The sequence below is a fragment of the Panthera leo genome, chromosome D3 (assembly GCF_018350215.1).
Source record: "Panthera leo isolate Ple1 chromosome D3, P.leo_Ple1_pat1.1, whole genome shotgun sequence".
Taxonomy (NCBI): Eukaryota; Metazoa; Chordata; class Mammalia; order Carnivora; family Felidae; genus Panthera; species Panthera leo.
In genome coordinates, this window is record NC_056690.1 from 69,741,233 (window position 1) to 69,754,032 (window position 12,800).

At 45.5% G+C, this 12,800-nt stretch overlaps 1 protein-coding gene across 3 annotated transcripts in view; it reads right to left on the reverse strand.

Moving 5' to 3' along the window:
* Positions 1 to 12,800, reverse strand: part of MYO5B (myosin VB) — a 338,880-nt gene that overhangs the window by 182,826 nt on the left and 143,254 nt on the right. For all 3 annotated transcript variants that reach the window (XM_042910156.1, XM_042910155.1, XM_042910154.1), the window contains 2 exons: positions 11,361 to 11,471; positions 1,693 to 1,864 (listed from right to left, as the gene is read on the reverse strand). In XM_042910156.1, coding sequence (XP_042766090.1) covers positions 1,693 to 1,864; positions 11,361 to 11,471 — 283 coding nt within the window. The remainder of the gene's footprint in view (positions 1 to 1,692; positions 1,865 to 11,360; positions 11,472 to 12,800) is intronic.

Genomic DNA, 12,800 nt, shown 5'->3' on the forward strand with positions numbered 1-12,800 from the left:
GGAGGGATGCAGAGGCAGATCATAAGGGATTTTAGGGCAGTGAATCTACGGTTAGGATAGCATAATGGTGGATACGTGTCCTTATACATTTGTCCAAACCCACACTATGTACACCACCAAGAGTGAACCCCAGTGGAAACTATGGACTTTGAGTGATGATGATGTGCCACTGTGGGTTCATCAATGGTTGGGGAAAGGGTATTATATGGGAAATCTCTGTATCTTTCCCTCAGTTTTGCTGTGACCTAAAGTTGCTTTAAACACTAAAGTCTATTTAAAAGAAAGAAATGCCAGAGAATACTTGGAAAAATCTTGTCTGTTACATTTCAGGCTAAGGGAGGAAAAGGACACCCACCAAGTCTTCAAATGGAAGTTTGCCCGAAAAGACCACCTGGACCAAAAAACAAGGCCCCAGACCCTGATAAATTCCCCCTAAGGCTAATGACTTGCAGAATTCTTCGAAACAGCCTTACATGTTCTACTGATTGTTAGAGAGTTGTATAAAACCCTAATTCACACAGCATTCAAATTTTGATATTATACTCTAAGGCCACACATTCTCCTAAAATATCTCAGCCACTTTCACAGCAGAAAACAAGTGTTTCCTGATGACTCAGAGCTCTGGGCAACACTGGTCACACTCAACAGCTGATGCTATAGGAGCCAATGTGCATTTGGGTAAGCGTGTACAGACACCAGGACCTCTTCTAGAAGGGATACGTTTAAACGTTGAAGCTGATGGTGGTTTATTCCTTTCTCCTCAAATGGGAGGTTTTTGTTGTTGGAAAAAAACCCAACTTATTAAAACCTCTGTATACTAATGGTCTTTTTCAGATAATATCGCCATTAGCAATTGGGTTGAAGTTGTTTTGGGGAAACTACTTCTCACGCAGTGACGTCTGACAGGAAAGCTCACTGGAACTTAGTAGCCAACCCATCGATTCCAAACCCAAGTGGATTATCACTGTGAGAAGAACTCTGGTCCTAAGGCCTCACTTGTGATGACAAGACCATGGCTCTGAGGCACAGCTGGGACAACCCCCACAAAGAAACCCGTGGCCTGACTCCTCAACCAGATCCTAAAATGATTTGCCCCACAGACAATGGTTTCTAGGGATCTAGATCTTACCATACCACTTAATATTCAAAAAAGAAAAAAACTGGAATGTGGGAAATTGAGAAGTTTCAAGAAAACCAAACAGGAGAATTTTGAGGACATTTTATTGTAAAGTATTTGCCATGTTTTCTGCTCATGGATTTGACAAATTCATCACGCACCATGTCTGTACATGGCAAGGGAGAGAGTCAGACAAAGACAGGACTTCCTTAGAGGACAGAAGCCAGCCAGGCATGTTCACAGGAGTGCGCTCAGTGGAGAGAGCAGACTTCTGAGCTAGGACCCTGGGATCTACTTACTGCTGTCCTACAGGCTCTGGGACTGTGCCTAAGTCAGGCCACATCGTGTGGTCCACTTCCTCCCCGGCTGAGCTGTGATTAACACCAATCATCCCACAGAGATGTAGGGCAGCCTAATTAAGCCACATTCACTGATTGCAAACCTTTCAAGGGTCTCAGTTGAGAGGTACTCAGGAGAATGCTAGTAGGATTCCTAACCATTAGAGTTTAACACATCAAGTCTGAAGATTGTAAGTACTTTCAAACACATGCAGCCAACAGATGCACGCCACTTACCACAGTAAGTGTAGATGTGGTTCGACTCCAGGAAACGGACCTTTAAATTATGCAAAACTGCAGGCTCATGTAGATAGCTAAGGGCAGTTAGGTCATTTTCTCCCACCAAGATATCTGGATTCCGCAAAAAGGGCAGCTGGTTGCTTTGGACATCAATAGGGTATTCCCGAATCTAAAGAAATGCAAGTAATAGACACAGAAAGGCAGGGTTATGAACCATTTAGCCTGTATCCAATATCCTGTCACATTGGCTAGGATCACGGTCCTAACATGATCATACATGATGAAGACAGATAACCTTCTTTTAAAGATGAGCAAACCGAACAAAGTACTTATGTTGCCCTAAGAGACCAGCCCAGGAGGAAAATTTGCTGGTAACAGAATCCCAGTATATCAAGATAAAAGACTGAATGACAGGAGAGATTCAGGAAGCACAGGATTTAATGACATGTTCTACTGGCTTCTCAAAGAAAAGATACTTACTGAGTCTTGAATCCTGGTCACAACAGGAGTACTGCTCTGTCTCCCATGCAGCCAACCTTCTTCACCCCCATTTAATGCTGATGCCTTCCTCCGCCCCATCATCCAACACGTTCATTTTTTTTTTTTTTTGGATTGCCTTATAACAAACTGCTCTCCATAAATGCCCTCCAGGTGTACACATATTCCTCAACATCCTGACAACAAGCGACTCTAGGGCAGGAATTTTACTTTGACCTAACATATGATAGGAGCTCGAGATCTATAGATGTGTATAATCAGGAAGTCTCAAATGCAAGGTGCTATTCTTATATCCTTAGCATAGCAGCTGGACAGGAGTACTCAAAGATGCTTTCTGACAGGTTATGTTTAAAACTGACTCGTGTACACACCTATCTACATAATAGGAGAATCCTGGCTACAGTTTATCATGTCTTACCTAAATTCCTTATAGTGTTGTTAAAAATCATCTGAGAGCTTGTAAAAACAATTTCCCCAAACACTACTTATATGTTTAGGAGTTGAAATTTTGAAAAATCCACAAGTAGTTCTGCAACAGGTGGTTTACAGATATTTTAAGAACCATGATTCTATAGAAGCCTTTCAAGAAAGTCTACGGACATAGCTTCAATTTACTAGAGGAACAGTTTTTTAAAAGAACATAAATATCAATGTTCTCTCCCATCTCTCCCACTTTTAGATGGTCACACACAACCAGATATTAAGGTATATTAAAACCAGCAAGTTTAATAATGCTGCTAAAATCGGCAGGTAAGTGAAACCTAATAGCAGATCCCGAAATAACAAACACAGAAGGAAAATTTGTTCAGAAGAATGCTGGAGCAAATGGTTAAGAATGAATTTCCCCTCTAATAGCAGCAGATAAACAAAGCCTTTTAAGGAAAAAGAAAATAGAGCTAGGGTTCTATTCTCATTCCTTCAAAGACCAAAGTGAGTTTTAGGTAAAATACAAAATAAATAAAACGCCACTAAAATAAAAAATAAAACTAGTAAGAAAATGTAGTCAGGTAGTTTTAAGAGCTTTGGAAGGAAGTACTTTCAAAGGATGATGCAAAAGCCAGTAGTATGTCACAAAATTTTGTATTTTGACTATAAATGGAATTTTTAAGCCATCATGAAACACACCATGAGCAGAGGACAAAGATTCTGCATTACCTAACAGAATTAATCTTAATATCCAAAGTTTTAAGAAGCTGAAAAGAATACCAACACCCCAACAGAAAATTATGCAGAGGCTACAAGCCACAAAAAGTACAAAAGGAACATGAAAAGCTATTTATTCAGTGACATTAACCAAACAGATACAAATAGATTATTAGCATTATATCACATAAGCAAAGGTGTAAAAACTGCCAAGACCTTAAATATGAAGGATGTGGCCCAACAGGTGGGTTGTTTGTGGGTTCGGATTGATGGACCTTTTTGGAAGACAGCTAGCAACACTGGAGTCTGAAACTTTCATGAATAGACTCTTCCTTGGCCTCCAAAGACCATCTTACAAATGAGCCAAGATATCCACAATCTAGAGACAGGAAGGTAACACATGACATATACCTGTATTTAAAGACAAGCAGCTCCCCACAGCATCCTGCTGGATTTACAAAGAGGCATGTTACAGAACGAAATCTAGGATTCCTTTTATTGCAAACTTTATAGAATGACATCCCCACAAATTATCAAGTTACCCATGTAAGCGAGGTTTTCCTTGTACAGATTCCTGTTGGGGGTTTGTGTGTTAATCAAGCCCATTCTCTTTTTCATGCAAAGGTGACTCCATACGGGAGACCAGTAAACTAGCTATCCTGAACAGGACACAAAATTTCCAAAAGGTGGGCAACAAGGGGAAACAGAACATGTTGAGATTTTAAGTTCTAGAGGTGATGGTCCCCTTCATCTCTGGCTGAGTTACAGGTGTCACTGGGACTCTAACCCGACCCTCCCACTCTGAGTCTTTCTGAAGACTTCCCCATGGAGATTCATGTTACCCCCCCCCCCCCCCCCCCAGAGAAAGGAGCACGTTCACTCTGCATGTCCTGTGTGGCTCTCCACACCACCCCCCTACCACCGGCACAGGACGTAGCCAAGTGCAGAACCACAAAGCTCACCTAGATCAACCCCTCATTTCTCAGATTAGAAAGCCGGGGCCTGAGCTCAGAGTCTTTAAACCCTGAGACAGAAATGCTAGTCCTTCCATATTTCCTCACATGAATATTTCCCTCAAAAAATCTCCCCCAAGTGCAGAGGGAAAGGCGTATACAATTTTGTGAAAATATGGTCCACAAATAAGCCAGTGGCACTGGTTACAGTGAAATAGAGAAGTAAAATGCCCAGAGCAGTCACCAAGATGTAGGAGGGGCAAACTCATGATTCAAGGATGATTTTGTGGTGTGTGTTCGTCCAGAGGGAAGCAGGGAATGAGTAACTTAAGACTTTTTTAAAATAGGATTTTGATTCCCACACTGATGTTAGTATCGAACATTTACAGCTAATGTGGTTTTACTTGAAATCTAAGCATTTAGGATGTGATCAAGGACCATGAACACTTTCTGGCATAGAAGACCTCACTATGTAACAACAAGGCCTTTGGAGGTGAGAAAGAGGTTTGATGTTAACTCATCATAATATTGAATTCTCTGTCACCCACCTGGAATGAATCTCAACCTTCCCCTTGAGACTAGGAAGAGAGGGGCATCTCTCGTCCATCCCTACCTAGCATACTGGGACTAACCAAAACTTGAGAATACAGAAGAAGTAGTTAGGGGATTAAGCCCATATCTGCACTTTCCACTAAGGTAGCATAGGGAAATTACATCTGTTGAAATTAAGTACAGTTAAAATTTCTCAGTGTCTCAGCCACACTAGTCATATTTCAAGGGCTCAACAGACACATGTGGCCAGTGACCACCACACTAGACAATACAGACAGACAACATTCTACTATAGCACAGTCGTCCTTTGGAAAGCATTGGTCCAGATTGCTCTATACTCTATGGGTCTATGGTTTTAGAATACTTAGCTGAATGTCTGATTTTGTTTCATGACCTCTCTCATACCAATTCATATCCATGTTACATTACACAGAACCATATAAATAGAATATAACCATAAAAATATCTTTGAATGACAGCTCCCAAAACAAGGACCTGGAGCTAATAAGAAGCACATATGGTAGATAAAGGCAACTTCTTGCTCCTACTCTACGCATACAGCTAAGACATCCAGACAAAAGATAAGCTAGTAAAAACAGGGTTACCAGCTGGCAAGAGTTTGGTGTTAACACAAGAGCTACACACATCATCCTCTAGTGGCAATGGTACCCAAACAGGAGACGAGGGGGGTAGAGAACCATGGTGGAGCATTTAGATAGGTCTCTACCATGGCAAATGTTCCTGCTTTGTGAAGTCAACAAGAAACTCCCAAGTAGCTGCCCAAAAGGGTTTCAAGAAGAGTGTGGATTTGGGGGGAGTGTCTAAAAGAGTGCCATGGGGGTAGAGTCAAGTATCTCACCAAATTTCTAAAGATTCCTGGCCTTGACTTTTTTATATTCTCATCCTGATAACACTTCATGTATTACATTCATTACAAGCGAGACAAATTTCCACAGATGCACGGATGTATAACAAGCCCTCGCATAGAATTGCTCGGTTGTTTTTAATAATGAATGATACAATTAAGAAAATGGCCATAAACAAAAACAGAATTAAGAAGTTTGAATTTTAGGGGTGCCTGGGTGGCTCAGTCAGTTAAATGTCTTACTTCGGCTCAGGTCATGATCTCACCGTTTGCGGGTTCAAGCCCTGAGTTGGGCTCTGTGCTGACAGCTCAGAGCCTGGAATCTGCTTCCTATTCTGTGTCTCCTTCTCTCTCTGCCCCTTCCCTGCTCACACTCTGCCTCTCAAAAATAAACATTGAAAAAAAATTTTTTTAAATATGGAGTCCAAGTTAATCTTTCGATTTCAATTTATTGCAGGAAACACAACTGACACACTGTTAGAATCCTGGAATCTCAATATGGTTTTTGACTTGGGGTCTCTCAGCCATGAACAATCCAGGATGTCCTGCATGGGTTAAATCCAGAATTCCTCAACCTCCACCATCTTTACCTAGGACAGAGGGTGGGGTGGGTGCTGGCCACCCTGTGCACCACAGGATGCTTAGCAGCAAACCTGTCCTCAACCTGCTAGATGCCAGGAGCAGACCTTCCTCCTCAGTCGTGACAGCCTAAAATGTACCCAGACATTGCAAAATCTCCCTTGTCCAGGGGGGAGGGGAGTGCAGGGAGAGCAGAGGCAAAAAAAAAAAAAAAAAAAAAAAAAAAAAAAAAATCACAGTTCACCCATCTCTAAGCAAAAGCAGCCAGGCAAAGTATCCTCACTGATGGAAGAGATCACAGATACAGAGGAGGAAAAGGGCAATTACAGGAAGGACACAGATGGTGGTGAGGATTACATAACAGTGTCCATGTACTTAATGCCCTGGATGGTATACTTAGAAAAATGGTGAAGATGGCATTTTTATGTTAGATGTATTTTACAATAATTTTTTTATTTTGAAAGAGACAGACAGAGCAAGAGGAGGGAAAGGGCAGAGAGAAAGAGAATCCCAAGCAGGCTTCGCACCATCAGCACAGAACCCAACACAGGGGTCAAATTCACGAATTGTGAGATCATGACCTGAGCCAAAACCAAGAGTTGGACGCTCAGCTGACTGAGTCCCCCTGGCACCCTGACAATAAAAATATTTTTTATTAAAACAAATTACAGCCTACCTCAAGCAAGATAACTAATTACATCGGTAATATTACTAATATTTACATGCAAGTTTTTATAACTTTACATGTTTTTTGTATGCATACAATATAAACATGACAACAGTCTTCATGTTATCCTTGCCAACCAAAGACGGTCTCAAGTGTAGATTACTGAGCAGTAGAGAGCAAAAAATTAGGTGACCAAATATTAACAGAAATAACCAGTAGAACAGAAAGAAAAAAACTAGTAGTCAAAATCGCCTGCACGAAGAAGTTGTACTGCGACTAGAGTATTGGCCACTCTTAGCTCTGGTTTCACGAGATGTGCACACAGGTGACACTTGACCTGAACTGGGCTGACAAGCCCTGTGGGCATTCTCAGGATGCCCAGGGCTGAGGCCATCAACGGTCAAGTGCAGGGGTCCTCGTTCTTCTGCAACATTTGCTTCCTGCCATAAAGAACCAAGTTTGTCATCTCCTAACAGCCGGGCACATTTGGCCCTGTCCTTCGACCTGAGTAGGAGGGGCCTTTCCCTGGACCCTTCATCTTCAAGGGTTCCATCATCTTCAACACAAAATAGAAGCTTACTGAACACACGATCGTGCTGCCACTTGGGATCAAGCTTCCATGGGGACACATCTGAGCCCTGCAATCCTCAACGTACACTCCTGGGACGAACACCTTGGCCCCTGGGGAAAAGGTCTCGCGGCACGCCTCTTGCCACATGTCCCTGAAGGAAGGTAACGGCATCCAGGTGCCCCGAAGGTCTGCCAACTGTACCCCCACCAATGCCAGAGACACACACTGCTCGGGGGTGTGGGGAGGAAGCGGACAGGAAAGAGGCGGAGAGAGGACAGGCCAATGAGCATGTTGATCTCTCCTTTCAGAGGGCACAACTGCAAACAAAATTCACACGAGGAGATCTCATTTCCCAGCCACGCCGCGTGTCTAATTCCCGGCTTCTCCACAGGCGCTCACAAATTAGTACAGTATCTGCAACCACAGCAACGTGACGTGAGTACTTTGCAATACTCAACAATTCACAGCCCTCTTCAATTTGTTTATATATAGGTAGAGGCACAACATGCTTCAAGATCATGGTTCTTGACAATGGCAGCTACATGGAGACTGAAGAGTAGAGAGTTGCAAATATATCTTTAAGACGTTAAAGGTTTTCATTTCCAAAAATTAGAAAGGTCAGTTTTACTTTATCTTTGATAAAGCAGACCTTTACTGTTAAACACACACAGGCTACATCCATCCTCTCACCCTGGCCCCACCTACGTTCCAGGGCTTGGGTGTGCTGAGACACAGGTGCCACACGGCCCCCTCCTTCAGGCTCACGTGTACCCGTCTTCCTCTCACGCACACTCCCGCAGGACCTTGGGTACAGGGAGTACTCCCCACCAAGTGGCTGCAGGACACTGGACAGGAACTCCAGTTGGAAACAATTGAAAAGCAAAACCATGGAAACGGGGAGTTTTCCCTGCCACTAGAGGGCAGGAGTCTGTAAGGGAGGCAGAGGCCGGCGAGGGAAGGCTGCCTGGTATCTCTCTATCCGAGGCAAACAAGGGAGCTCCATGCATCATCAAGGTCAGTCTACACCAAGACGCTTGATCCAGTAAAGGCAGCACTGTGCTAAGGGTCGGCACACCTAGATACCTGGCACCCATCACAGCTGTGGGGAGAAGAGAGGACACTATCCTTTTCCAACAAGTTTCCCACAGGCTTAAATGTAAAATACCTTACATTGTGCTCAGTGAGACAAGCCAGACACAGGAGGACCAATAGTCTAGGATTCCACTTCTAGGAGTTCCCCAAGCAGCCCAACTGAGAGAGCCACAGTGGAGTGGAGCTATCAGGGCTGCAGGCAAGTGGGGAGTTTCGGTTTTGCAAGATCAAGAGTTCTGGACATGGATGGTGGTGATGGTGGGCACGACCACGTGGAAGTACTTTATGCCACTGAACTGTGAACTTAAGAATGGTTACCATGGTCGATTTTATGTTTTGTGTACTTGACCACAACAAGCAAGCAAGCAAGCAACAGCCAAGAAGAAACCTCTTCGAGAACACCAAGGAGCCTGACCACCTTGAGCAGAACACAGGGGAGCAGTAAGGTAGAAGCTGGGAGTTAAGAACACTGTTCTCCAGAACAATTTCTTTTCCTCCTTTGCCACCGCAGTTAAACCCACACTCTTGGACAGGAGGGCAATGGTGGGGACACCACCAGGTGGATTTTCCAGCCAGCCTCGTACATCAAGGAAGGTCTCAGCTGCAGAGTAGATGTTCTCCAAGCTTGCAGAGGCCAGTCCTCCAACTTCTGCCCTCCTGCCTCTGGTCCACAGCTCAGGTTAGTCACTCCTAGGGACCACTCAGAGCCCGCTCTGGACAAACCAGTTTGCGAGTGACCTGGACAGAGCTAGGTGTTCAGAGTCCATTATTTCTCAAGAGCTGCTCATGTGTAGCTCCAGGCATCCCTTCTGACTGCATGCTGACTGGCCACATAGCAGGGTGGGGGGCTCCCGGGCAGCTGCTAGGATTAGTCATGCTGGGCAGACTTTCGGCTGGGGAGGCACACATCTGCTCTGTTTCAGTGGCACAGCAGATCCTTCTTCACTACCTCCATATAACCCTTTAAAAACACCCACCCACTTAAAAGATCAACTAAAATGAAATCTGTTGGAATAGAAGTTACAGCCTTCAAGTGGGGGAAACTAATTTCATTTTGTTTTGGTCGTGGGGTGGGATGTTATTCAACACAGTCAACAGGATTCCATCTGCTGGGAACTTTTTTTCCTTGCCTCAACCCTTCCTGCCAGGAAGGGAAAGGTGAGGCATGCACACCTTGGTGTAAAAAATTTAACAAACTCACTGTCCCAGTTTTACCAAGTGATAGGCTTGGGGAGGGGGCTGCAAACAGAAGATGGCAGGAGGAGAGTTCCCTCTTTCTACTAATCTGTGAGTTAATCACCAACCACAGTAGGTACTATGTGGGCAAAGTGTTAGACAAGGTCTATTTCTCAAGTAGGTCATCACTAACTACAAAGACAAGACCAAGATGCCTGAAGGAAGAAACAGCCAGACAGTAAATGATCAAAGGCTAAAAGACATGGTACAAACGTCTCACACCAGTGCCGCCAGCCTTCCCCCCAAGCAATGCCTGCTCTCGCAGCCCCTCCAACTTAACCCATCCCAAAGCCACTTCTTGGTTTCTTCCTGCCACTTCCTTCAAAACCTGTTCCTCATATGAAATCTAAAACAATTGAGTGATTTCATGTGCCATTCATCTCGGTCAGTGGGACTTATTTCACTTAGCAGAACACCCAGCGCATAAGGTATAAACTTGTCCAGTCACTAGGCTGTACACCTGCAACAAACCCCGCAGCCCAAATGACCTCTGCCTGTGTCCTCAGCCCACCCATCTGACCCCTTGCCTTCAAGGCCTTCCAGGTACACAGGCCTCCTTTCCTTCAACACACCCCAAGGGAACACACCACAGCCTGGGGCCACTGGCACACACAACTTCCGCTGGGACACTCTGTTCTCTCATTCCCCACCCCCCACCCAGTCTTCTGCTGGCTCCTTCCCATGACCCCTTCAACACCTTCACCTCACCCCACACCTTATCCACAAGCTTCTGTGCCTAATGCCATGTGTCACAACACTTTGCTGGACTTCCGTGACCTCCCCCAAATGACAGGGCCACATATACCTCCATGACCCAGCACAGTCCAAGTATTCAAGTATTTGTAGAATGCACACAACAGAGAAGGGTAGTCACACAAAAGGCTCACAAAAAGCAGAAAATCGGACAGTACAAGAGGAAGATTTCAGTTAACCACCTTGTCTTCCTTCTGAATGAAGCCACATGAAAGTCAACTACTGAAGAACTCGTGCTGCACAGCTAACACATGTGGAGTGCTGTGTGCCAGGCACTATTCTAAGGACATGTCACATAGTAGGTCATTTTATTCTCATAAGCCCCCTAGATCAACTTTCACTCCCCTGTAACTGATGAAGTAACAAGTACAGAAAGAGTGCTAACTCACCCAAAGGCACAGAGCTAACAATGGATGAGCCAGGATCCCAATCCCCAGATAGGCTGGGGTCCAGAACCAGTGCTCTGACCACTCTACCATGCACTGTCTCTTATGGTGCCTCCTTGTCACCTCCCACTGACACCACAGCCCCATGAAGGGAACCCTCCTACTCTGAGCAGATTCTTGCCTTGGCCACCAGCGATCTCTTAGCTACAACACCAGTGGGCACTTATGGGACAGCCACAGCACAGTTTTACAGTTTGCCAGTAGCAACAGAAAGATGGCAGGGACTCAGCGGCTCCACTCTGCAGGGGAAACTCAAGCCCACCATCTACCAGCCAGCCCTGTGCTCCCCGCTCCCACCACCTGCACTTACCGTTTCATCTTCCAGTCTGAGCTGGAGGCTCGTGTCTCCCTCCTTGTAGCCCTTGGTTAACTCAGCTGAGCGCCACACTTCATCAGGGTCAGGGATCCAGACCCTCGTGTACTGGAAGATTAAAACAAGAAACTCCGATAAAGCTTTCAGGTTTCTACTTATGTGTCACTACCTACGAGGGGTCCTCCAGAGAAGTTATAAGGCCATCTGGACACCTCTTCCTTCTCGTTTCAAAACACAAGATGGTCTAATACCATGACAACAGGTAAGTAACCCACGGGAGTGGGGACAGAGGGCACTTTATAGATCCTAAGAGAACACCACATCTAATTATAATTCTCCCAGCAAGACTGCCAGGCCAGCATCTGGTTACATCCACCAGAGCTCTGCACCATCATCTCAAGGGTGGTACAAAAGAGCAATGTCAGAGGCAGCGTCCAGCCAACAAAGAACAGAACAACACATGCCAAGACTGAGACAGGAGAGCCAATCTTCAAAACCTGGGAACCTCTGCTCTGATATGCTGCATTCGGGGACAAAGCCATTTTCCCGCAGAAGTGAAACAGAGTGGTCAGCAAATCGAAAGTGTATTTACATATTCCTAAGTCGTCAGCAACCTCGATTTATTTGTGCATTCTTTGAGCCACAAACATACCCCAAAAAATCCCCCTCCACCTCCCCCAGCAGCTAGGAGATCTGCAAAGTCATTAAGCTGGAGAACTCCTAGCAGGGAAGAATACAGCCCTTGGTAAGTGAATAAGCCCTCTCCATCCACCCGGGGGGGGGGGGGGGGGAGGCCCCGACTGCACACTACAATCACCTGGGAACGTGAAAATACCCAGTCCGAGTTCCACCTCAGACCAGCAGGAGATGGGAGCACCCCAGGCCAGTGGCGCGTATGGCCATGGACACCACACGTCTGATGCATCTGGACCTGTCGGCGGCTGCTCTTGACAGCACTCCTCATGCCTGTCAGACAACTGTCTCCATCTCGTAGGTATGTCATCGCCACAGGGCCTCTTTGCTTTCAACCTGGCTACGGGTGCACCCGCGCACAGTGTCGTGGCCACAGAACCTTCTCAGCAATCCTGAAACGAACAGCTCTTAGGACTGAAAGGCCAGCCAGAATGTGTGCCTGGGTCAGTATAACCAACCTTGTGGTCAGTCAGCTGCCCGGCACAAGCAGCTGGCAGGCTTTAATTTTAGTCCTGCCATCCCCCCCCAATTTTTTTTTTTTCACATGGTATTTTCCTCCAGATGGTCACTGGCCCTTCATTTTGTTTTTTAACACTTATTTTTGAGGGGGGTTGGGGGAGGGAAGGGGAGAGAGAGAGACAGAGAGAGAGACAGAGAAAATCCGAAGCAGGCTCCAGGCTCTGAGCTGTCTGGGCAAAGCCTGATGCAGAGCTCAAACCCATGAACTGTGAGATCGTGACCCGA